This window comes from Bufo gargarizans, chromosome 1 (genome assembly GCF_014858855.1).
Source record: "Bufo gargarizans isolate SCDJY-AF-19 chromosome 1, ASM1485885v1, whole genome shotgun sequence".
Lineage (NCBI taxonomy): Eukaryota > Metazoa > Chordata > Amphibia > Anura > Bufonidae > Bufo > Bufo gargarizans.
The window spans coordinates 747,528,459-747,555,855 of record NC_058080.1 but is presented as its reverse complement, the minus strand read 5'-3'; the positions used below and the strand labels follow the sequence as shown (position 1 = coordinate 747,555,855).

Here is a 27,397-nt window from a genome sequence, read left to right as displayed (position 1 = left end):
AGGCTTTCTGTTCTCGCTTGGGGGTTCGGTTGTCATTCTCTTCTGCTTTCCACCCGCAGTCGAATGGCCAGACAGAGCGCGTCAATCAGAATCTGGAGACATATCTGCGCTGTTTTGTGGCGGAGAATCAAGAGGATTGGTGTTCTTTTTTGTCCCTTGCTGAGTTTGCTTTAAATAACCGTCGTCAGGAGTCCTCTGATAAGTCACCATTTTTTGGTGCATATGGGTTTCATCCGCAGTTTGGGACTTTCTCGGGAGAGGGGTCTTCTGGTTTACCTGATGAGGACAGATTCTCCTCGTCTTTGTCATCTATTTGGCAAAAGATTCAGGATAATCTAAAGAGCATGAGTGAGAGATATAAGCGTGTGGCAGATAAGAGACGTGTGCTTGGTCCGGACCTGAATGTTGGTGATCTTGGTGTGGTTGTCTACCAAGAATATCAAATTGAAGGTTCCCTCCTGGAAGTTGGGTCCTAGGTTTATTGGGCCTTACAAAATCCTGTCTGTCATCAATCCTGTTGCCTACCGTCTTGATCTTCCTCAGACTTGGAAGATCCATAATGTTTTTCATAAGTCCTTATTGAAACCTTATGTTCAACCCATTGTACCCTCGCCTTTGCCTCCTCCTCCGATTATGGTTGATGGGAATCTTGAATTTCAGGTCTCTAGGATTGTGGATTCTCGTCTTGTCCGCGGTTCTCTTCAGTACCTTGTTCATTGGGAGGGTTATGGTCCTGAGGAGAGGATGTGGGTCCCAGTGACGGACATTAAGGCCTCTCGTCTCATCAGGGCTTTCCATAGGTCCCATCCTGAGAAGGTGGGCTCTGAGTGTCCGGAGTCCACTCGTAGAGGGAGGGGTACTGTCACAACAAGACAGCTGAGAAGCTCTGACAGAGGCCTTTCAGAACCTCCTCCTTGAGTTCTCTTTGTTGTGCTGTTCAGTTCCTCATCTCGTTAGCCTCTCTCAGCTGTCATGGAGTTGGACTGATTGCATCCCTTTAAATTCCGCCCCATAATGCATTACTGGGCGGCTTATACTTCTTCCTGGAGTGTGTGTGCATGCTGATCTTGTTTTCCAGTCTGCTACTAAAGTTAAGTGCTGAACATTTATCTGTTATTTTCTGTTTGCTGGATCCCAGGTGACCCTGACTCCCTCCGTGTCTGGTGTAGGGAGCCGGTGGTCGTGTCCCCTCACTATTGTAGGGTGTTCAGGGGTTATATAGTCGAGGTACGTGGCTATGCAACCTTCCACCTCTGGGATCGTTGCATAGGCTGAGCAGCCAGGGAAAGTCTCAGGTCTTGTGCAGGGGTCTCCCTTTTAGTTCCTTAGCTTTGGATCCACTCAGTCATATATGCATGTTGCTTTGTCTTGTTTCCTGTACACCGTCCGTGACACTCACACTCCTCCTTCATACCTGTAATCAATATTCAGGCCATTAGGTTGTAAACTGTTTAAAGTCCGAATCCAAAATGATTCTCTCTTTTTAAGCAACAATACACGATCACCCCCCCTCCCCCCCTGCGAGGCATTGGTATCTGGTCAATGATCCAGCATCTCAAGTCCTTTTCATTATGTTTTTTGAGTGAAAAATGTCTAGGCACAGGAAGATCAGTGCGACCCTTTCTGATAGTAAACCTATGGTTATTGAGTCTGGTTTTTAAATCAGTGGAGGTTTCCCCTACATACAATGCCTGGCAGGGGCAGGAGAGAACATACACTACAAAAGTAGAGTCACAAGAAAGGTGGAATTTAATAGGATACACAATACCTGTATTGGGATGTGTAAAGGCCCTAGATCTACAAATGAAGCGACTATTGACACAATGTAGGCACGGGAAACACCCAGTGCCTGATGGTGCCAATGTAGTTTGTCTGCTGACATTTTTGGGTCCAACATCCGCCCTCACTAATTGGTCTCTGATATTTTTACATCTCCGGTATGCACATAAGGGTGGTATCTTAAACTCGGGCACATCTTTTTTGCATCCACTTAATACCGACCAATGTCGTTTCAGTATTTTATTGATGTCATTACTATACTCGGAATAAGTGGATACAAATGTAACCCTCTTATCAGTCTTCTTGTTTTTACCGCTAGTCTGTAGCAGGGAATCTCTATCTAGAGCTAGTACTCTGTCTTTCTGCATCTCCAGTAATTTACTGGGGTACCCCCGTTGCTTGAATTTAAACGTCATCTCCTCATTGGTTTTATTTAACGAGGTCCTGTCAGTAACTATCCTTTTTGCCCTTAAAAACTGCGAGTATGGCAGATGTTTCACCATACTGCGAGGGTGGCAACTCTCGTACCGTAACGTCATGTTTCTGTCCGTAGGTTTTGTGTATAGTTGCGTACTTAGAGAACCATTGGAAACAAAAACATTAGTATCCAAAAATTGGAAAGAAACATCCGAATAGGTAACCGTAAATTGCAGTTCGTCATCCACACTATTTAGATGTCGATAAAAATCATGTAATTGTTGTACAGTTCCAGTCCAAATGAGGAAGATGTCGTCTATGTATCTCCACCACCCCTTAATGTATTGGGCGTGGTGGGAGCCATAGACGACATCTTCCTCAAATCGGCGCATATAAGTGTTGGCATATGTGGGGGCCACGTTGGACCCCATTGCCACGCCTCGTTTTTGGACATAATAAGTGTCCTGAAAAAGAAAATAGTTAAATTCAAGGACAATAGTGAGGAGACTGATGATGAACGAGCTAGCTTCAGGCGTCAAGGAGGACATCTCAAGCATGCTCCGAACTGCAGTGAAGCCCTTCTGATGCTCAATCGAAGTATATAGAGATACCACATCAAAAGACACTAAGGTGATGGACTCAGTTTCTGTCAAATTGGTCTCCTTTAACTTTATCAGAAAATCGGATGTGTCCCTGATATACGATTGTCCTCCAGTGGAAAAGTCACGCAGAACCTTGTCTAAAAAGATTGCGACGTGGCCAAATACTGAATCGGTCCCCGAAACAATGGGGCGCCCCATTATATGTATGTGCATACCGGAGATGTAAAAATATCAGAGACCAATTAGTGAGGGCGGATGTTGGACCCAAAAATGTCAGCAGACAAACTACATTGGCACCATCAGGCACTGGGTGTTTCCCGTGCCTACATTGTGTCAATTGTCGCTTCATTTGTAGATCTAGGGCCTTTACACATCCCAATACAGGTATTGTGTATCCTATTAAATTCCACCTTTCTTGTGACTCTACTTTTGTAGTGTATGTTCTCTCCTGCCCCTGCCAGGCATTGTATGTAGGGGAAACCTCCTCTGATTTAAAAACCAGACTCAATAACCATAGGTTTACTATCAGAAAGGGTCGCACTGATCTTCCTGTGCCTAGACATTTTTCACTCAAAAAACATAATGAAAAGGACTTGAGATGCTGGATCATTGACCAGATACCAATGCCTCGCAGGGGGGGGGGGGGGGGGGGGTGATCGTGTATTGTTGCTTAAAAAGAGAGAATCATTTTGGATTCGGACTTTAAACAGTTTACAACCTAATGGCCTGAATATTGATTACAGGTATGGAGGAGGAGTGTGAGGTGGGAAGGGTGCCCTCTGATGTGCCGCTTCTGATGTGTTCAAATATTTCCTCCTGTTAAGGACATGTTCATTGACAAAAATATCTTATATAAAAATTGTAAATCTCAAAAAAATAATAATAAAAATATAATAGAAATGTGTAAAACAAGGTTATTATAAAATTTGGGTGTCACTTGCATCACTAACATTGTGTATCATTTCAGACGCACTGGAATTCCAGGGGAAGACACAAAAGAATAATGATGAACCGAGAAGGTGGATGAGGACCCCACTAAGTATTTGTCTGATTTTGCAAACTTTAAAAAAAAAAAAAAAAATTCCCTGTGGAGTGGTGTTATTGTCCCGATGGCATATTAAAAGGAGTAATTTGGAATATGCAGGTATAGTGCTGACTACCTAAATCTCAATTCTTTTGCTCTGATCTATTATTAGAGGAGAACCCTCTAGGTCATGAGATGCAGCAAGTAGTTGACCGATGGTGCTGATGGTACTAGCGTGCTGTCAGCATCGTGGTCACGCATAGAGGATGGTTTCCCATCTTGGAAAAGTGGGGACCCTCCCCTTGGCTGCGATCAGGTGGAATTTACCCACTGTGACCGATTATGGAACTCAGCTAATAGACAGCAGCAAATGCGGTAGATAAAAAATATATTCTGGCTGCATTCCCTCTAGTATCATGGTGGCTATAGGCATCAATGGTGGAATTGCGCATGCGCTTCCCCACTCTAACGGTAGCATACATGATGCGGTAGTAGCAATTGTGATGCGCCTGTGACGCCACGCAGGAGCGACATCTCTAACAAACGTGGTGTCGCTCTGACGTAGTATATGCGACTGGGACATGCGCACTTACACCAGAGACACGCGCTGAACGGCGCAATAGTATATGTGGGCCGCATCTCTTTCTCAGGTTTATCTTCATCAACATACCCCCCTCACATATGTGCACGATTAATGTTTTTACATCAATCATGTATGAATTATGAACAGCTGACAATGTTTATGGATTTTAGGCTGTAATATAAGACTGTCAGCTGTATTATGCACTTCATGCACTGTTAGCACTTGTCACTTTAATAATGATTACCAGGATGACTATTTTGTATTTGTATTTATATTTTTTTATATTGTTATTTATCAAGTATCAATTATATAGTTATACAATTGATTTAATTGGCTCTCAGATATATGTTTGCTCTGCACTTTTTGTCATTGCTTGAGAAAGGCTCATGTAGAGCCGAAACATAGCTTTTTTGCTGCCACCACATGGGTGATTAAACATACTTGCTTTACCGAAGAAACCGTCTGGAGTGCTGTCCGATTTTTTTCTATTATATATATATATAGTGTCACTTCCACACTAGCACTGTTAATAATGCTTCCAGTTGTGCCCCCAGAAAGAATAATGCCCCCATTAGTGCCCCCCAAGCAGAATAATGCCCCATTAGTGCCCCTAAGAAGAATACTGTCCCATTAGTGCCCCCAGGAAAAATAATGCCCCCATTAGTGCCCCCCTGTAAGAATAATGCCTCCAGTTGTGCCCCCAGGAAGAATAATGCCCCCATTAGTGCCCCCAAGAAGAATAATGCCCCCATTAGTGTCCCCAGGAAAATTAGTGTCCCCATTAGTGCCCCCAAGAAGAAGAATGCCCCCATTAGTGCCACTAAGAAGAATACTGCCCCATTAGTGCCACCAGGAAAAATGATACCCCCATTAGTGCCCCCAAGAAGAATACTGCTCCATTATTGCCCCCAGGAAAAATAATGCCACCATTAGTGCCCCCCCAATAAGAAGATTGCCTCCAGTTGTGCCCCCAGGAAAAAAAATGCCCCCATTATTGCCCCTAGGAAAAAAAATGCCCCCATTGATGATGCTCTTGATTGATAATATAAATAGTTGGTGGAATTGGTGGGGCATTTACAAATAATACTTACCCATGTCCTCTGTTGACTGTTCAAAAGACGTCCTACTCTTCTCTTCATCCACCGAAGTGTTCGGGTGCCCGCACATGCGCAGAAGTATATTCCTTTGTTTGGAGCCGCGGCAAGAAGTAAACTTGATCTGCGCATGCGCGGCCGCCCGACATGCGCGCTCACAGCATGTAATACAGGCCGGCCACTAGATCACCAGGGTAAGCGGTGCGCAGGCACAGCCCATGGATGCGGCCGGCGATCGGTGGTCATATCCATGGGCAGCGACTATAAACAATTCAATAAGATTTTTTAATTTTAATAAAAAACTAGATGATTTAGAAAATGGATTATATTTAGGAAAAGGCTCGGGGGGGGGGGGGATAAAACATGATTACAAAGATGAGAATAATCCTTTAAGGACAGTAGCAGGGTGTAGGAGTGGCAACACTCGGGGGTGTTACATTCCCCCTTACTTAAACCAAGCCATCCTCGGCAAAGGGTCCCTTGAGAGAGTTCATGAGGGTATACTAAACGTAGTCCCCCTATGGCGGGTCTGAGGGAGGTAGGGGCGTTTCACAGATCGACAACCCACAAAGAGTTCCTTACCATCTTTGTCGTCTGCCAGGAATCCGCTGCCACATTCCACCGAAAACCATAAGACGGTGCCCTGGCATCTCTCTAGATGCGTATCCCCCGGTCATGGGTGGTCTAGGACGTGGATCACCCAGTCCTCAATGTTTTTTTTGTAATTCCACATCGTCTGGGCGTGGGCTGTAACTTCCGGTGGGACCATGGGGTTCAACTGAGAGAAGGAACCGCTCTTCCTGGGTGGCGGAGTGAATGCTCCAGCCGCCTCCACCGCACCGGCTGGCATGACGGACGCCTCAGACCTTCTCTCCGGTTCATGGTGCACCTGAGAAAGTCGTACTTTTTGCAGGGCAGCCTGCACTTCGGGCTCATCGCCCCACCCCATTTCACCCCAGTTGGGTCGCAGAGGATGCACTATTTTGTCTTCCTCTGTCTCTCCGGCAAAAACTGGTAAATGGGGCGTAATCTTGGAGGTGGAGTCTTCACTTCCTACACTGGCATTGGGCAGTTCCCAGGTGGGCAGAGCTGTCGCTTCTCGCTCTTTGGCTGGGCGTTTCCCTGTTTTCCCGCTCTTGAGGTACAAGAAGAACATATGCCATCACTGGCAAAGATGGCGGATTAACCCCTCGGACCCCCACCTCTATGATTGTCGGGATTCCAAATTGAAGTTTTGTTTATGAGCGCTCAGAGGAAGCTGACACAGACACACTGCTGAATCAAATTCTCTCACTCCTTTATTTCATAGAAAGCATTTATTTTTATAACAGTATAGATAACAGACAAATCTGGCATACCACCAAGGGGGTGAAAATTAAAACTAATGATTTGATTGGTCACTCATAAAAGGCAATACTGCCGTACCATACTAACAAAATTCTACTAATTAAAAAGGTTAATCTTATCTCAAAGTTAGTATTCGTTAGCAGCACATCCCAAACTAACAAGCAGTATAACTCTCTCTTCTATGTCAGACTCTGATAAGGAAGTGAGGGAGCTACTACCTTGGCCATGCAGATAGGAACATTTGATTTATATACACAGAGACTCCCTGCATCCTGCCAGCTGGTTCATAAATGTTTCCACATACAGTACAGACCTAAAGTTTGGACACACCTTCTCATTCAAAGAGTTTTCTTTATTTTCATGACTATGAAAATTGTAGATTCACACTGAAGGCATCATAACTATGAATTAACACATGTGGAATTATATACATAACAAAAAAGTGTGAAACAACTGAAAATATGTCATATTCTAGGTTCTTCAAAGTAGCCACCTTTTGCTTTGATTACTGCTTTACACACTCTTGGCATTCTCTTGATGAGCTTCAAGAGGTAGTCACCTGAAATGGTCTTCCAACAGTCTTAAAGGAGTTCCCAGAGATGCTTAGCACTTGTTGGCCCTTTTGCCTTCACTCTGCGATCCAGCTCACCCCAAACCATCTAGATTGGGTTCAGGTCCGGTGACTGTGGAGGCCAGGTCATCTGGTGCAGCACCCCATCACTCTCCTTCATGGTCAAATAGCCCTTACACAGCCTGGAGGTGTGTTTGGGGTCATTGTCCTGTTGAAAAATAAATGATGGTCCAACTAAACGCAAACCGGATGGAATAGCATGCCGCTGCAAGATGCTGTGGTAGCCATGCTTAAGTATGCCTTCAATTTTGAATAAATCCCCAACAGTGTCACCAGCAAAGCACCCCCACACCATCACACCTCCTCCTCCATGCTTCACGGTGGGAACCAAGCATGTAGAGTCCACCCGTTCACCTTTTCTGCGTCACACAAAGACACAGTGGTTGGAACCAAAGATCTCAAATTTTGACTCATCAGACCAAAGCACAGATTTCCACTGGTCTAATGTCCATTCCTTGTGTTCTTTAGCCCAAACAAGTCTCTTCTGCTTGTTTCCTGTCCTTAGCAGTGGTTTCCTAGCAGATATTCCACCATGAAGGCCTAATTCACACAGTCTCCTCTTAACAGTTGTTCTAGAGATGCGTTTGCTGCTAGAACTCTGTGTGGCATTGACTTGGTCTCTAATCTGAGCTGCTGTTCACCTGCGATTTCTGAGGCTGGTGACTCGGATGAATTTATCCTCCGCAGCAGAGATGACTCTTGCTCTTCCTTTCCTGGGGCGGTCCGCATGTGAGCCAGTTTCTTTGTAGCGCTTGATGGTTTTTGTGACTGCACTTTCAAAGTTTTCCCAATTTTTCAGACTGACTGACCTTCATTTCTTAAAGTAATGATGGCCACTCGTTTTTCTTTACTGAGGCCTCTTTGTCACGGACGGTGTACAGGAAACAAGACAAGGCAACATGCATATATGACTGAGTGGATCCAAAGCTAAGGAACCAAAAGGGGGACCCCTGCACAAGACCTGAGACTTTCCCTGGCTGCTCAGCCTATGCAAAGATCCAAAAGGTGGAAGTTTGCATATCCACGTACCTCGACTATATAACCCCTGAACACCCTACAATAGTGAGGGGACACGACCACCGGCTCCCTACACCAGACACGGAGGGAGTCAGGGTCACCTGGGATCCAGCAAACAGAAAATAACAGATAAATGTTCAGCACTTAACTTAGTAGCAGACAGGAAAACAAGATCAGCATGCACACACACTCCAGGAAGAAGTATAAGCCGCCCAGTAATGCATTATGGGGCGGAATTTAAAGGGATGCAATCAGTCCAACTCCATGACAGCTGAGAGAGGCTAACGAGATGAGGAACTGAGCAGCACAACAAAGAGAACTCAAGGAGGAGGTTCTGAAAGGCCTCTGTCAGAGCTTCTCAGCTGTCTGGTTGTGACAGTACCCCTCCCTCTACGAGTGGACTCCGGACACTCAGAGCCCACCTTCTCAGGATGGGACCTATGGAAATCCCTGATGAGACGAGAGGCCTTAATGTCCGTCACTGGGACCCACATCCTCTCCTCAGGACCATAACCCTCCCAATGAACAAGGTACTGAAGAGAACCGCGGACAAGACGAGAATCCACAATCCTAGAGACCTGAAATTCAAGATTCCCATCAACCATAATCGGAGGAGGAGGCAAAGGCGAGGGTACAATGGGTTGAACATAAGGTTTCAATAAGGACTTATGAAAAACATTATGAATCTTCCAAGTCTGAGGAAGATCAAGACGGTAGGCAACAGGATTGATGACAGACAGGATTTTGTAAGGCCCAATAAACCTAGGACCCAACTTCCAGGAGGGAACCTTCAATTTGATATTCTTGGTAGACAACCACACCAGATCACCAACATTCAGGTCCGGACCAAGCACACGTTTCTTATCTGCCACATGCTTATATCTCTCACTCATGCTCTTTAGATTATCCTGAATCTTTTGCCAAATAGATGACAAAGACGAGGAGAATCTGTCCTCATCAGGTAAACCAGAAGACCCCTCTCCCGAGAAAGTCCCAAACTGCGGATGAAACCCATATGCACCAAAAAATGGTGACTTATCAGAGGACTCCTGACGACGGTTATTTAAAGCAAACTCAGCAAGGGACAAAAAAGAACACCAATCCTCTTGATTCTCCGCCACAAAACAGCGCAGATATGTCTCCAGATTCTGATTGACGCGCTCTGTCTGGCCATTCGACTGCGGGTGGAAAGCAGAAGAGAATGACAACCGAACCCCCAAGCAAGAACAGAAAGCCTTCCAGAATCTGGAAACAAACTGCGTGCCCCTATCAGAGACTATGTCTGAAGGAATACCGTGCAATTTGACAATGTGATCAATAAATGCCTGCGCCAGCGTCTTAGCATTGGGCAAACCAGGAAAAGGGATGAAATGCACCATTTTGCTAAAACGGTCCACCACCACCAGAATCACAGTCTTCCCCGAGGAACGAGGCAGGTCCGTTATAAAGTCCATGGACAGATGTGTCCAAGGACGGGAAGGAATGGGTAAGGGAAGGAGAGGACCTGATGGCCGTGAATGAGGGACTTTGGCACGAGCGCAGGTCTCGCAGGCTGCCAAAAAACCCTCAACCGACTTACGAAGCGCAGGCCACCAGAATCTCCGAGCGATAAGATCCAGTGTGGCTCTTGCCCCCGGGTGCCCAGCAAGGACCGTATCGTGGTGTTCCTTAAAAATCTTGTGTCTTAAAGCGAGAGGCACAAACAACCTCCCAGGAGGACAAAGATCAGGAGCCTCTGACTGGGCTGCCTGCACCTCTGCCTCCAATTCAGAAAAAAGAGCAGAGACCACCACACCTTCAGCCAAAATGGGACCCGGGTCTTCAAAATTCCCGCCTCCCGGAAAACAACGTGACAGGGCATCTGCCTTCACATTCTTAACTCCAGGGCGGAACGTGACCACAAAATTAAACCTAGAAAAGAACAAAGACCATCTGGCCTGTCTCGGGTTCAGACGCTTGGCTGACTCCAAGTAGGCCAGATTTTTATGGTCAGTAAATACGGTAATAGGGTGTCTGGCTCCCTCTAGCCAATGGCGCCATTCCTCAAAAGCCAACTTGATGGCCAACAATTCCCTATCTCCCACATCGTAATTTCTCTCTGCGGAGGAGAGTTTTTTCGAGAAAAAGGCACACAGTCGCCATTTGGCAGGAGAGGAACCCTAAGAAAAGACCGCCCCCACACCCACCTCAGAAGCATCAACCTCAACTATGAAGGGTAAAGAAATATCAGGTTGCACTAAGATGGGAGCGGAAGCAAAACTCTCCTTGATATTAGAAAAAGCCTTACGCGCCTCTACTGACCAAGAAGAAAAATCTACCCCCTTTCTGGTCATATCAGTGAGTGGTTTAACAATAGAGGAATAATTCAAAATAAACTTCCTGTAATAATTGGCAAAGCCCAAAAACCGCATCAGCGCCTTCTGATTCTCAGGAAGCTCCCACTCAAGCACAGCGCGGACCTTCTCGGGGTCCATGCGAAAACCAGAAGCGGAGAGAAGGAACCCCAGAAATTGAATTTCTGGAACCGCAAACACACATTTTTCCAGTTTCGCATATAATTTATTCTCCCGCAGGATGAGCAAGACTTGACGTAAATGTTCCTTATGAGTTTTGAAATCAGAAAAAAAAATCTAAATGTCATCCAAATACACTAATACAAATTTTCCCATCAAATGATAAAAAATGCTGTTCACGAAATGCTGAAAAACGGCTGGGGCATTCATCAAACCAAAAGGCATAACCAAATTCTCAAAATGGCCCTCAGGGGTATTGAAGGCCGTCTTCCATTCGTCTCCTTCTCTGACCCTGACCAGGTTGTATGCCCCTCTTAGATCTAATTTGGAAAAGACTTTAGCCCCAACAACCTGGTTAAACAGGTCTGGGATCAGAGGAAGCGGATAAGGGTCACGAACAGTGATATTGTTCAGCTCCCTGAAATCCAGACAAGGTCTTAAAGAACCATCTTTTTTCTTAACAAAGAAAAAACCAGCGGCAACAGGTGACTTCGAGGGTCGTATGTGTCCTTTTCTCAGACTCTCAGAGATATAAGCACGCATAGCGATCCTCTCAGGTTGGGAAAGATTGTATAAACGAGATTTAGGCAGTTTGGCGCCTGGGATGAGATTAATAGGGCAATCGTACTCCCTGTGCGGGGGCAAATCCTGAACTCCACTCTCAGAGAAGACATCCGAAAATTCAGAGAGAAAAGATGGTACAGTCTTAGTAGCAACCTCAGAAACAGATGTCGTGAGGCAATTCTCTCTGCAAAAGTCACTCCAACCATTTATTTGCCTCGCTTGCCAATCAATGGTGGGGTTATGTTTAGTGAGCCAGGGTAGCCCCAACACTAGAGGTGTAGGCAAACCGCTAAGGACGAAACATGACACATCCTCAACATGAGCATCACTCACAATTAAACGGATATTGTGAACTATGCCCTTTAATGATTTCTGAGAAAGTGGAGCGGAATCAATAGCGAAAACAGGAATATCCTTTCCCAAAGTGCGCACCTGGAAACCATGAGTAATCGCAAATTGATTATCAATGAGATTGACCGCTGCTCCACTATCCACAAAAATCTCACAAAAAATGTTCTTGCTCTCTAGCGCCACCCTAGCCGGCAGGACAAAACGGGAACTACAAGCAAACGGAAAACCTTCAATTTCCGCCTCAACCCTGCCAATAGTAACAGACGGAACATTTTTAAAAGATTTTTTCCTGTTTGTTTCTTTATTACTTCCAGAAAACTGCCTGAATCTCCTAGAGGGACAAATATTTGCCAAATGATTTATACCTCCACAACAAAAACAAACCCTCCCATGCGGGCTGAATCTTCTATTGTCAGAAGCAATCAACCCCAGCTGCATGGGCTCCTGCTCAGAAGGGGCTGACGGCGACTGAGACCCCTGCGCACAGAATGGGACCGCTGCACTGTCCTGGGACTGAGTATGACAGGAAGGGGACATCTCTCCTCTCTCTCTAAGACGCCTGTCAATACGAACGGCCTGAGACATAGCAGAGTCCAAAGAAATAGGCCTCTCATGAAAGGCAAATGCATCTTTCAATCCCTTTGAAAGACCATGGCAAAATTGACTTCGGAGTGCAGCATCATTCCAACAAGTATCAACTGCCCATCTCCGAAATTCTGAGCAGTATATTTCTGCGGATTGTTTACCCTGGCATAATAGACGTAGTCTAGACTCAGCCAGAGCAATACGATCCGGATCATCATATATCTGACCCAGGGCTAAAAAGAATTCATCCACTGAACGGAGAGGCCGTGCCCCCTCCGGCAGCGAAAAGGCCCAGGACTGAGCGTTACCCCTGAGCAGCGATATAATGATCCCCACCCTCCGTTCCTCATCACCAGAGGAATGGGGAAGAAGGCGAAAATGGAGTTTGCAAGCCTCTCTAAAACGCACAAAATTCTCACTACCCCTGGAGAACGTATCCGGGAGCGAGATCTTAGGCTCAGAACAAACTCCATGAACGCAAGCTGAACCGGTCACTTGAAGCTGAGAAAAAGTCTTACGGAGATCAGCTACCTCCAATGAAAGACCCTGGAAGCGTTCAGTCAAAAGTGAAACCGGATCCATGCTTGAGACGGTTCTGGCGGCTTATAATGTCACGGACGGTGTACAGGAAACAAGACAAAGCAACATGCATATATGACTGAGTGGATCCAAAGCTAAGGAACCAAAAGGGGGACCCCTGCACAAGACCTGAGACTTTCCCTGGCTGCTCAGCCTATGCAAAGATCCAAAAGGTGGAAGTATGCATATCCACGTACCTCGACTATATAACCCCTGAACACCCTACAATAGTGAGGGGACACGACCACCGGCTCCCTACACCAGACACGGAGGGAGTCAGGGTCACCTGGGATCCAGCAAACAGAAAATAACAGATAAATGTTCAGCACTTAACTTTAGTAGCAGACAGGAAAACAAGATCAGCATGCACACACACTCCAGGAAGAAGTATAAGCCGCCCAGTAATGCATTCTGGGGAGGAATTTAAAGGGATGCAATCAGTCCAACTCCATGACAGCTGAGAGAGGCTAACGAGATGAGGAACTGAACAGCACAACAAAGAGAACTCAAGGAGGAGGTTCTGAAAGGCCTCTGTCAGAGCTTCTCAGCTGTCTGGTTGTGACACTCTTTCACACTTGCGTTGTCCGCATCCGGCGTGTACTCCACTTGCCGGAATTACAAGCCGGATCCGGAAAAACGCAAGTGAACTGAAAGCATTTGAAGACGGATCTGTCTTCAAAATGCTTTCAGTGTTACTATGGCAGCCAGGACGCTATTAAAGTCCTGGTTGCCATAGTAGGAGCGGGGAGCGGGGGAGCGGTATACTTACAGTCCGTGCGGCTTCCGGGGTGCTCCAGAATGACGTCAGAGCGCCCCATGCGCATGGATGACGTGCCATGTGATCACGTGGTCCATGCGCTTTTGGCGCCCTGACGTCACTCTGGAGCGCCCCGGGAGCCGCACGGATGGTAAGTATGCTGCTCCCCCACTCCCCACTACACTTTACCATGGCTGCCAGGACTTTAGCGTCCCGGCAGCCATGGTAACCATTCAGAAAAAGCTAAACGTCGGATCCGGCAATGCGCCGAAACGACGTTTAGCTTAAGGCCGGATCCGGATCAATGCCTTTCAATGGGCATTAATTCCGGATCCGGCCTTGCGGCAAGTGTTCTGGATTTTTGGCCGGAGCAAAAAGCGCAGCATGCTGCGGTATTTTCTCCGGCCAAAAAACGTTCCGGTCCTGAACTGAAGACATCCTGATGCATCCTGCACGGATTTCTCTCCATTCAGAATGCATTAGGATAAAACTGATCAGGATTCTTCCGGCATAGAGCCCCGACGACGGAACTCTATGCCGGAAGAAAAGAACGCAGGTGTGAAAGAGCCCTTAGCTGCTTTTTTCTTGCCATAATACAAATTCTAACAGTCTATTCAGTAGGACTATCAGCTGTGTATCCACCGGACTTCTCCACAACGCAACTGATGGTCCCAACCCCATTTATAAGGCAAGAAATCCCACTTATTAAACCAGACAGGGCACACCTGTGAAGTGAAAACCATTTCAGGTGACTACCTCTTGAAGCTCATCAAGAGAATGCCAAAGCAGTAATCAAAGCAAAAGGTGGCTACTTTGAAGAACCTAGAATATGACATATTTTCAGTTGTTTCACACTTTGTTATATATATAATTCCACATGTGTTAATTCATAGTTTTGATGCCTTCATTGTGAATCTACAATTTTCATAGTCATGAAAATAAAGAAAACTCTTTGAATGAGAAGGTGTGTCCAAACTTTTGGTCTGTACTGTATGTATAATATGGAGGACATGTTTATACAAAATGGATTCTCATCCCTCACAATAAACGTAGTAAAGTCATTTTTAGGGGGTTCTCTGACAATTCTGTAGGCCTTGTAGTATAAAGACACAAAGGTAAATCCTGTTCGTGATGCTAAAATTGCAATGGGCGCCTCCCCCTAGGCCCCTCTATGTCACGAGTCCCAGGTGTAGGAAATGCTGAGTGGTGTAAATGTGTGGCCCAAATGTCTCTTTAGTTGTGTCACGGTGCTCCTACCTGGATACCACTGGACCCCAGGCTTTGGCTTCGAAGCAATAAATAAAGGGAATAATTGAGGGATTAAGAAAGAACTTGGGTCCAGACCTTGAGATGAAGTTCAGTGGCAGCTTTACTTGAGTAAACGTTTTTCCAAAACAAATTTCAGGCTTTATCTTGGTTCCAGCAGGCTTTAGCATTAAAATGGCTCTGCTATATCTGACTCTGTTGTCCTAACAAGCTTAATTAATGTCTTTGCTTTCTTTGTGATGCCGTGCTTCACTTTTTGGTCAGGCTTATGTTTAGCCAAGGGATGTGGTAGAATCCGGTGAGCTTTAACATGGAGTCCCTACCATCACACACACTACCACTAGCACTAGTTCTAACTGGTCCCCACCCTTCCTACAGGAAATAGGACTTACCCACTACTCTCCAGAGGGCAGTGTGGGGATTCGCTCTGGTAGACAGGGTAGACATATAGTTATGTCTACAGAGATGTGTGGGGGCTCATTTTTGACAATACCATTTTGGGGTGTGTATGACTTGATCCCATTTTATTCAATATTCTTGGGAGATAAAGTGATTAAAAAACTTGAATCAGCCTTTTTTGAATTTTTTTCTGTTACGCCATTTACCATATTGGCTAACCTTTTAAAATATTTTTATAGTATGGGTGTTTTCGCATGCGGCGATGCCCATAATGCTATTTTTTTTATTTTGGGCATGTAGGTGATTTTAATTTTTACATTTTTTTTTTATTTTCAAAACTTTTTTATTTATTTTTTACTTTTGGTTAAGTCCTCAAAGTGGACCACAACTTACAATCATCAGATGTAAATTGCTCCATTATTCTGTATAGAAATCACTATATCACAGTTCAGTGCTTCCATCTAGTTGCCTGAACTGGGATATAATAACAATGAGCCTGGAAGCCTAGTACAGGCTGCGGCTCATTTTTAGAATAGGGTGCTTTCTCCAATCTCCGCTGGGGAAAGTGCGCCTGAAGAGGAAGCCTGCGCTTCCAGTTTTTAACACTCTCAGATGTCGTGAGTGAGGGGAACTCATTGCTGCGAGGGGAAGCAGCATGTAGCGTATTCTGGGGCCATGAGGGTGCAGATCTGTGTGAGGAGCTTTATGGGGTGTAAATATGTGAGGGAGGGCTGGAATCGAAAGAACGTAACTGTGTTGTTATGCTGTTTTGTTCCTCAGCTCTCATCAGCGTTCCTAGCAGCAATCCTGCTTCCTCTGGACAGGATCAGGGTCTTGGACACGATCAGCTTTACTTGGCTGCAGCTCTGGTTAATGAAAGATGCTCCCACACCTGGATGTCGATGGATTCTCTCCTCAGTGTCTCTCTCTCTCAGCTTCACTCTAAGGGCTCGTTCACACGAAAGTTCTGTGTTTTACGGTCCGCAAATTGCGAATACAAAAAACACGGATGCCGCCCGTGTGCCTTCTGCAATTTGTGGAAGGAAACGGGTGGCCCATTATAGAAAAGCCTATTCTTGTTTGCAAAACAGACAAGAATAGGACATGAGCTATAATTTTTGCAGGGCCATGGAGTGCTGTCCGCATCTTTTGCAGTCACATTGAAGTCAATGGGTTTGCATCCAAGCCGCAAAAAATGCGTCTCGGATGCGGAATCAAACCACCGTCGTGCGAATGAGCCCTAAGATGGAGGATCCATCATTTCCTTTTCAGGCTCTGTAACTCCACCTCCCATGAATATGGAAATATGCAGTCTGTTAGCTGTTTGATTAGGAAACAGCAGCTTCTTGTGGCCAAACAGCAGAATGTCAGTCAAGATCATTTAACTTAATTTACACAAACAGTGTTCAGACAATGGGAGCTGTTTCCCCATCTCACATGCCACCTCACTATAGTAGAGTTTGTCATCCTTGGCAACCCCCCATACAAACTCATCCTGGGCATAGCGCTGTGGGGGCACAACTGCATTGGGCCTGGTTGACCTTCACAGAATGATAGGCTCAGAAGCACTGGGGACGTCAGGCACATCTAATGCGGGAGAAGCTGCGACTGCTCAACACTTTCCCTGGGAGGCAAACTTGCCAAAGCTGGAGTCTCTGTGGGTACCCGGGCAATACACCATTCCTCCTCCTCCTCTTCTAAGGGGATTTCCTCTGTACTCTGAGCAGGACAAGGCATCTCCTTGACACACACTGGCTCATAAAAATTACGCCTCAACATGTTACGGTGCAAGTTTCGCAAGGGTCCCCTAGTCTCTATTGGCACTACCTCACAGACTGAGATGGCAGGGTCTAACCTCCTATTCACTGTGTATGGGACTGCCTCCCACCGCCCATCCAACTTTCTAGACGGCCGCTTGGCTCTGACATTACTCGATCACCCGGGCATACCCATCCCTCTGCACTGGTCTTGGGTTAGGGTGTACCACTCATCTGAGGTGCTCCCCCACAACCTTGTGGATCGCTCTCATCCGGCGGCGGTGCTCTTGCACCCATGCAGTGGTATTTCTCGGTGGTGGCTCCATCGAGCATGTGGAGATCTTTAATCTCCAGCTCTTCTGAACATGAGCATATGTGGGGAGTAACTGATGGTACTGTGTACCCTGTTGTTATAGACCCACATCAGTTAGGATAGGAACTCTGGCCACCAAGCAGCATCTTGTCCGCAGCATCTGGAGCAAGGTGTGGTTGAACTACTCGCATTCTCCATTTCCATGGGGGTGATACGGGGTTGTGTGGGAATGTGCAATCCCAGACAGTTGGTACAGCTCATTCATTAGAGTATCCTGAAGACATGCCCCCTGGTCCGAATGTATCTTCAGTGGACACCCGAACACCTGTATAAAGTGTTTGCAGACTGCTTCAGCGGTCGACTCTGCTGTCTGGTCTCTGGTGGGTACAGCCACCGCATACTTGATGAAATGACTAGACAGTACGAGTGTCCAGAAGTAGAGTACCCAATCTGTACATAATCGATCATCAGGAGCTCTAGGGATGCAGACGTCCAGATGTCCTGGACAGGAGCCCACTGTTTAGTACTCTTACTCAGCCCGCAGGGCCAACACTTAAGACATGCCTCGGCCACAATGTCTGCCAAATCTGGACAGTATACCACCCTTGGAACCTCTTAAATGTTTAGTCGCTCCAGAAATGGGCACTCCTCTAATGGGCTTCCTGGGCGGCCACTGGTCCCAATGACATGGGGATCTGTTGCCTGTACTGCAGCTCTATACTATTCAGAAATAGTATAGAGCTGCATTTATTAGTAATACAAATAAAATAAATTGTGTCCAAAAATAAAGTGCAAAAACAAAATCAGCAATTGGGATCAAGGGTAAATGAACCTCCGATTATACAACCATAAGTATCCGAAAAGAAAGACTATAAATAAATTAATTATGTGCACGGCGGCACTAATAGCTAGCACGTCCTACCAGTACCAAGGGACGATCATCAGATCCTTCTCCGATAACTTGTACTGCAGCTCTAATTGCAAGTATATGGTCCGAAACAGAAGGCCCTGGGTAATAGTCAGCTCATCCCACTGCTTCAACAACTTCTGGCCCTCTGGAGTCGGACAGGCCTGCTCTTCGGACCCATTCTTTCACTTTCCACAAGTCTGGGCAGCCATTCTGGACCCTCTCCTAATTAGCCAACGTCTTTCCCAGCACCATTGGCATCCCGGACACACCCCACTTGAGTGTGCCAAGTCCTGAAACATAGGTAATCGACCACGGTCAGGAGTCTCAGTGTCCTCTAGCTCCTCATTGACACTCTGAATCGATAACACTACAGGGACTCGGGAGAGTGCATCGGCGTTGCCGTTCTCCCTCCCTGACCAGAACTTGATGTGGTATTGGTACTTAGAAAGCCAAGCCGGGCACCTCTGTTCAAGTGCACTGAGCTTGGCATTCTCCAGATGTGCTAAAGGGTTGTTGCCTGTCTTCACGGTCACCCCTGCACCTGTCAGGTACTTCGCAAACCTTTTGGTCATGGCCCAAACCAGTACCAGTAGTTCCAATTTAAAAGAACTATAGTTGTCAGGGTTGTGCTCTGACTCCCTCAGAAACTGGCTGCCGTAGGCAATGACTCTCTAACGTCAGTCCTGGACTTGGGATAACACGGCCCCCAGACCATGTAGACTTCCGTCAGTGTACAGCAGGAATGGGGTGTTGAACTGCGCATAAGCCAGAATCGGGGAACTGGTCAGCGCGTCCTTTACTGCTTCAAAGGCCTCTTGTTGCCGGGGTCCCCACTCGATGGGAAGATTCTTCGGGACCCCCCACAGTGCCCCTTGATAACTCGTTTAACGGGCCCGCCAAATGAGCAAACTTGGGTATAAACCTGCTGTATTAGCCGGCCAGTCCGACTTATGCCCGCACCTCTCGCAGTGTACACGGCTAGGGAGACTTCTGGGGGCTGGCTTTACCCACTCCTCAGTGACCAAATGTCCCAAATACTTTATCTGCACTTCTTGGGCTTGATCTTGAGCCCATAGTCTTGCAACCGTCCTAGGACCTGTCGCAGGTTCTGGAGGTGATCCTCAAGGGAGGCCCCAAACACCACTATGTCGTCCAGGTATATCAATACCGACTCAAAGTTGAGGTCCCCCAGACAGTGCTCCATCAATGGCTAGAATGTTCCCAGGGCATTGGACAGGCCGAACGGCATTTGGTTGAACTCGTAGAGTCCCATAGGTAGGATTAAGAGCATCTACGCTTTGTCCTTCTTGGCCACTGGTACCTGCCAATACCCGCTGGCCAGATCAAGAGTTGAGAAGAACTTTGCATGACTCAGGGCGGACAATGACTCTTCAATCCGCGGAAGTGGGTAGGTATCCCAGACTGTCTGGGCATTCAGTTTCTGATAATACATGCAGAACTGGAGAGTCCCATCTGTCTTCCGCACCAAGACCACTGGGGCAGCCCAGGGACTTTGACTCTCCTGGATCACCCAGTTTTCCAACATGCTGGCCATCATGTCCTTCACCTCCTGGTACATTTTAGGCTGGATTTGCTAGTAACGTTCCAAGTCCATCTCTCTGTTATTGGCAGCCATCAGCCTGATAATGTTCCTGTCTTCCGGCTCCCAAAGGAGCCGGAAGAACTCCAGAGGCATAAGGGTGCACTCCGACCCTATATCAACTAGGCAGCGTACCTTCTGGCCTTCCAACTTGGCTTCCATAACGGGGCTGCTGGCACATAGGTTGTGTTCTTCATGCATAGGGCTTAGCTTCTGGTGTGCCGCCACAGGACGCCCAGCGTCGGAAGTTTAACGTTGGCTCGGACTTCATCTGTATCAAGCACTCTCTGGCCATATGGTCGTACTGTCGACAAGCCCAGCAGAGGGCAGGGTCATTTCTAGAGGCCAGGGTGATCCTGCCTTCATCTGGGACTTTTCCATCTGTAGTTCTCTTAATTCTGTCTGCAGGGCCTGGACCACATCCTTTAAGGACTCTGAGTCTTCAGACCCCAACTGGCATCTTGTTGCATGGGTGCTACTCACTACTTTCATGGCTACAGGCATGTGCTCTTCCTCTCTCTCCACAGAGGCTAGGTAGAGGCTTTAGAACATCATGTCAGCCGTCGTCTGTGTCATCACTTGCAATTTTCACTGTAAGAACTTGAACTAATCTCATAGTAGCCGGTCCACCTCCTAGAAGGCTCCCATGGCCTCTGGGTCCTGCCGCTGTACTTCATTTAACGTCTCCTGTAGGGCATTAGAGTACTGCATTAGGGTCTCGCGCTCTCGCTGTGGACGGTTGAAGAAGTGGCTCCTCAACTGCACTACTTTAGCATGTCCCCCCTGGGCTCCCTCCTGTAGCAAGAATATTTTCTATAGAGTGTCCCTCTTAGATTCGGGCCTTACCATCACTGTCCATCTGATGTCACCCTCTAGAGCCCCCAACGCAACCTCCGCCTGCAGCTCGGGGGTCAGGTTACATATTTTAACCAAACTCTGTACCCTTTCAGTCCAGTCCTGCAACGTCATGTCTTTACTGTCAAATTTGGGGAGATGACGCAATGGGGATGTACCCTACTGAAGGGGGGGCAGGCTGTATTGGCGGCACTGGGGCCGCTTGTTCCAGCGATGTTGGGGCAAGCAGGTCTTGCACTGGCGCACACTGAGCTGGGTCGTGGGTGGGCACCGTCGGCGCCGGGGGAAGGTCTCCCACCACGTTCCCTTCCATAATGGTTGGTGTATCCTGCTGACTATGCCAAGTTGTAAGCAGTGTACCGGGTTGGGCTCCCCAGGATACAGCAAAGCCACGAACGAGGAAAACAACTCCAACACCAGCTTTGCCAAAACAGTATTTTACTTAAACATGCATGACTACAAATGCTGGTAACACACAATTAAAATTTACATACAACCAGCCAGACGACTGAGTCCCTTGTGCTGCACAGCGCAGCACCCTCTGGTGGATGATGAAGGTAAAAGCAGTAATTTACCTTCTAGCAGGCTCAACTAAAACAGCCACACTTTACCTGTTATTACCTTAGGAAAATCAGGTACAACCATTTGGGTGTGTGGTGCGGGCTAGCCTGTGGTGCAGCACAACAGCTTACAATCTTATCATGCTCTATGGTATTCCCCCTCCAATAACTGATAATGTGGCACATGCCTTAGTGTTTCTTCTGAGTAAACGTCAGCCTGGCTTGAGTTTATGCTGAAGTTTATCTGCTCTCTGATGTGAACTATAACTTTAACTGAGAAGTCCTTGTGATGAATAGTCAACAATCCCTGTGGCCTGACACAAGCAGAAACCCTAATTAACTGACTACAGGTCTGATCTCAGTCTCTAGGTTCCTAAGCACCAACACTGTAATGAGATGCATGCACAATCAGTCTTACCGACCCGGGTCTGCTCTGCATCAGTTGGTGACTGTGAGCTGAACAAAGGCTTCTCCGACAAGCGTGCGGTCCCGCAGTATCTGTTGCTTTGCCCCTCAGCTCTCATCAGCGTTCCTAGCAGCAATCTTCCTTTCTCTGGACAGGATCAGGGTCTTGGACATGATCAGCTTCACTTGGCTGCAGCTCTGGGCACAGAAAGGGGCCCCCACACCTGGATGTCGATGGATTCTTTCCTCAGTGTCTCTATGAGCTTCACTCTAAGATGGAGGATCCTTCACTTCCTTTTCAGGCTCTGTAACTCCACCTCCCATGAATATCGAAATATGCAGTCTGTTAGCTGTTTTTTTTAGGAAACAGCGGCATCTTGTGGCCAAACAGCAGAATGTCAGTACAGATCATTTAACTTAATTTACACAAACATTGTTCAGACAATTAGAGCTGTTTCCCCATCTCACAAAAACTGGAAAACCGAAACACCCCTGTAGGTGTGGGGTTAATTATATCAGGATATAACAAAAATAATGTATCTAAGGCTCTCACCCAATTATAGGGTGTTAATTTTATTCAGCTCGTGCACGAGGCAGGGAGTAAGACTTAGCACATGTAGGAGGCCAATGGCCTCGTGTGAGAGCGTCACGTGACACGAAGTGGCCATTGACCAGCTACAGTCTTACTCCCTGCATCATGCACAAGCTGAATAAAATTAACTTCTTATAACTGGGTGAGTTCTATGAATACATTCTTTTTGCTATATCCTGATTTTTACCATGTTTTTTCACCACTGAGAACCACCTTTTTGTGCTGCCGTTCGCTAAGCTGGACTATAGTGGTGTTTATGTGTGATGCCGACCACTTTTTCTTTTTTGTGAATTTGAACAAGGAGTTAATTATAATAGTTCACCCACCAAATGGTCATATAAATCAGTAATATAGTCATCATGCTTTAAGAAATTATTTTATCTAAATATAAAATATATACAGTGAACAAAAATATAAACGCAACACTTTCGGTTTTGCTCCCATTTTGCATGAGCGGAACTCAAAGATCTGAAACATTTTCTACATACACAAAAGACCCATTACTGTAAAATATTGTTCACAAATCTGTGTTAGTGAGCACTGCTCCTTTGCCAAGATAATCCATCCCACCTCACAGGTGTGGCATATCAAGGTGCTGATTGGACAGCATGAATATTGCACAGGTGTGCCTTAGACTGCCCACAATAAAAGACCACTCTGAAATGTGCACAGTTTTGCCTTAATGGGGGGAGGGGGGGCAGAAAACCAGTCAGTATCTGGTGTGGCCATCATTTGCCTCACGCAGTGCAACACATCTCCGTCGCATAGAGTTGATCAGGTTGTTGATTGTGGCCTGTGGAATGTTGGTCCACTCCTCTTTAATAGCTGTGCGAAGTTGCAGAATATTGGCAGTAACTGGAACACGCTGTCGTATACGCCGATCCAGAGCATCCCATGTCCGGTGAGTATGCTGGCCATGCAAGAATGGGGATGTTTTCAGCTTCCAGGAATTGTGTACAGATCCTAGCAATATGGGTCTGAGCATTATTATGCTGCAACATGAGGTGATGGCCGTAGATGAATAGCACAACAATAAGCCTCAGGATCTCCTCACGGTATCTGTGCATTCAAAATGCCATCAATAAAATGCACCTGTGTTTGTTGTCCATAACATACGCCTGCCCATACCATAACCCCACCTCCACCATGGGCCACTCGATCCACAAAATTGACTTTAGCAAACCGCTCACCCACACAGTGTCATACACACTGTCTACCATCTGCCCTGAACAGTGAAAACCGTGACTCATCCGTGAACAGAACGCCTCTCCAACGTGCCAGACGCCATAAAATGTGAGCATTTGCCCACTCAAGTCGGATACAACGATAAACTGCAGTCAGGTCCAGACCCTGATGAGGACGACGAGCATGCAGATGAGTTTCCCTGAGACGGTTTCTGACAGTTTGTGCAGAAATTCTTTGGTTATGCAAACCGATTGTTGCTGCAGCTGTCCGGGTGGCTGATCTCAGACGATCATGGAGGTGAACATGCTGGGCTGGTGTGGTTACACGTGGTCTGCGGTTCTCTGAAACGACTTTGGAGACAGCTTATGGTAGAGAAATGAACATTCATTGCACGGGCAACAGCTCTGGTAGACATTTCTGCAGTCAGCACGCTCCCTCAAACGTTGCGACATCTGTGGCATTGTGCTGTGTGATCAAACTGCACATTTCAGAGTGGTCTTTTATTGTGGGCAGTCTAAGGCACACCTGTGCAATATTCATGCTGTCTAATCAGCACCTTGATATGCCACACCTATGAGGTGGGATGAATTATCTCGGCAAAGGAGAAGTCTCACTAACACAGATTTAGACAGATTTTTGAATAATATTTGAGAGTAATGGGTCTTTTGTGTATGTAGAAAATGTTTCAAATCTTTGAGTTCATGCAAAATGGGAGCGAATCCAAAAGCGTTGTGTTTATATTTTTGTTCAGTGTATAATCCACTCTTTTATTTAGTCTGAATCGAAGGTTAGGCAACAAAGTATATAAATATCAAATGTGGAACCAGAAAGTAATACATTAACTTACAGAGACAATTTTGTAAATCAACAACAAAGATTCCGCTATAAATTTACTTTTTTCATTAAAATTGACAGTACCAATGATACATAGTTACCTAACATGGACACTGTACACACTTACGTCTATCTATCAATCCTTTCCTCTGGTCCCTTATGATCGATCCAGTATCCTCCTCTGTCTGCAAGAAACTTTTTGCACCCCCCCCCCTTCCCCATACAGTATGTAAGAATAGATTCTTAGGCAAACAGCATTTTTTGGCAGTTTGCCCTTGCACATCCTGTGTGCCTTCTGCTCACCCCTTATTTAGCATCTGTGAGAGATATCTGATACTCCAAGACCTTTTCATGTGAGAACCAGAGTAAGGGCTGTATTACATAGATCTTTTGTTATACACACCGACTATTGGTCTGATTGGACAAATATTGGTCAGATAAGCCCTAAAGCTTGATCCATAATAAAGTGTACTGTATAAAGTGCATTCCATTCAGGCATAAACCTCTATACCTGTCTCTCCATCTTGGATTTACACAAATAAAATATAATACATGGCTATAGATAATCCAAAACCCTGTATTTCTTATAATTTCTCCGCACTGGAGGGTTAGTCTATAGGAGCAATGAAGGTCACAGCGCTAGGAGAAAGTATAATATCAGCCAAAAAGACATTGTCTGCCAGTGACAATGGTGACGATGTTGTGGAGCAAATAGAAGAGTTTTTTTTATCTTTAAAATACTGTTTAAATGAAGATAAAGTATTAATGAGGTTTTCTGGAACTGTACTACTGATAACCTATCCTCAGGATAGGTCATCAGTATCTGATTGTGGGGGTCTGACACCCAGGACCCCCGCCTATCAGCTGTTTAAGAAGCACCAATGCTCTTGTGAGCACCGCGGCTTTCTCTCTACTCACCAAGCACAGCGCCATACAGAGTATAGTGGCTGTGCTTTCTTATTGCAGCTCAGCCCCATTCACCTCAAACAGGTGATCAGTGGGGGTCCCAAGTGTCAGACCCCCACGATCAGAGACTGATGACCTATCAGTAGTAAAATCCCAGAAAACCCCTTTAATACATTTTAAAACTATTACACAGAGCGTCGTTACTTTTCCCCATGTCACTCTGGACTCTCCCGCAGTGTGGGTGGAGGTATGAATACAGTGATAAGAAGCAAGGTTCGTGGGGACAGTTTATCTTCACTGCTCTGGAAGAAAACAAGGCTCTTCTTCTCTTCCTTATATGCACAATACTTTTTTTACATGATTACAACTCAACTGTGACTTTTCTGCAGCCATAGTTCATCTATAAAATAGCGCACAACAGGGAGTTGTAGAGAAGATGCACGCCAATCCTGAGACTTGCTGCTACACAACAAGTTACCATTTAGCCCCAACCTTAATGTCTGTGAATAACTGGATTTAAAATAATTTTTTGCCCTTATAGAATTTCCCATATTCCCAAAAAATTAGTTTCTTCTGATCTGATGAGTTTTAGAATTACAAAAAAATGTCTGCATATAGAATATCAAAATGACTTCTCTCCTGTGTGACATTTCTCATGTCTAACAAGACTTGATTTATCTGTAAAACATCTTCCACAATGTGAACATGAATATGGCTTCTCCCCTGTGTGAATTCTCTCATGTGTAACAAGACTTGATTTCTGTGTAAAACAATTTCCACATTCTGAGCATGAATACGGCTTCTCTCCTGTATGACTTCTCTCATGTGTGACAAGATGTGATTTATCTGTAAAACATTTGCCACATTCTGAACATGAATATGGCTTCTCTCCTGTGTGAGTTCTCTCATGTCTAGCAAGATTTGATTTATCTGTAAAACATTTTCCACATTCTGAACATGAATATGGTTTCTCTCTGGTGTGATATCTTTCGTGTTTAACAAAATTTGATTTAAATGTAAAACATTTCCCACATTCTGCACAGAAGTATGGCTTCTCTCCTGTGTGACTTCTCTGATGTCTAACAAGAAGTGATTTATCTGTAAAACATTTTCCACATTCTGAACATGAATACGGTTTCTCTCCTGTGTGACTTCTCTCATGTCTAACGAGATTCGATTTTTTTGTAAATCCTTTGCCACATTCTGAACATGAATACATTTCCTGTCCTATGTGAATTCTCTGATGTATAACAAGACGTGATTTCTGTATAAAACATTTCCCACATTCTGAACAGGAATACGGCTTCTCTCCTGTGTGACTTCTTTGATGTCTAACAAAATCTACTTTTCGTGCAAAACATTTCCCACATTCTGAACATGAAAACAGATTATTTTCTGTGTGAAATTTCTGATGTTTAACAAGATGTGATTTTTGTGTAAAACAGTTCCCACATTCTGAACATGAATACGGCTTCTCTCCTGTGTGAATTCTCTCATGTGTAGCGAGATTTGATTTATTAGTAAAACATTTCCCACATTCTGAGCAGGAGTATGAAATCTCTACTGTGTGAATTTCTTTGTGTATAGAAACCACTTGACCTGTACTTGTGGTAAAAATCTGTGATTGTTCAAGAGAAGGTTCCTCATGATTAGAGGGGTTATAGGATAGATCTGTACTGTGTAGTCCTGGATATACATTAAAGGTAATGAGGTTTTCTCCTGAAGAGCGCTGCATGATAGCTTCATCTTCTATTTTATAATTTAGTGATAACATAACGTTACCCTCAGAATTCATACTGGGATTTTCTGTGAAAATACAAAATAAAATATTTTTTCTTTATTTTTTTTCAAGCCATAAAGTAGACACACTTATAACATTCCTATTAGACTGGAAGCCAATCATTTTAAATTCACTCCTAGCTTTGGCTAAAAAAAATGTACCAAAGATTACACTTGTGATTGGAGCCTTACA

The 27,397-nt window shown here is 45.5% G+C and overlaps 1 protein-coding gene across 1 annotated transcript in view; it reads right to left on the bottom strand.

Moving 5' to 3' along the window:
- Nucleotides 1-27,397, bottom strand: part of LOC122930557 (zinc finger protein 585A-like) — a 337,659-nt gene that overhangs the window by 294,931 nt on the left and 15,331 nt on the right. Inside the window, exons 4-5 of the mRNA XM_044284044.1 lie at nt 26,058-27,231; nt 12,492-12,498 (exon numbers count right to left, since the gene is read on the bottom strand). Of these exons, the coding sequence (XP_044139979.1) occupies nt 12,492-12,498; nt 26,058-27,231 (1,181 nt within the window). The remainder of the gene's footprint in view (nt 1-12,491; nt 12,499-26,057; nt 27,232-27,397) is intronic.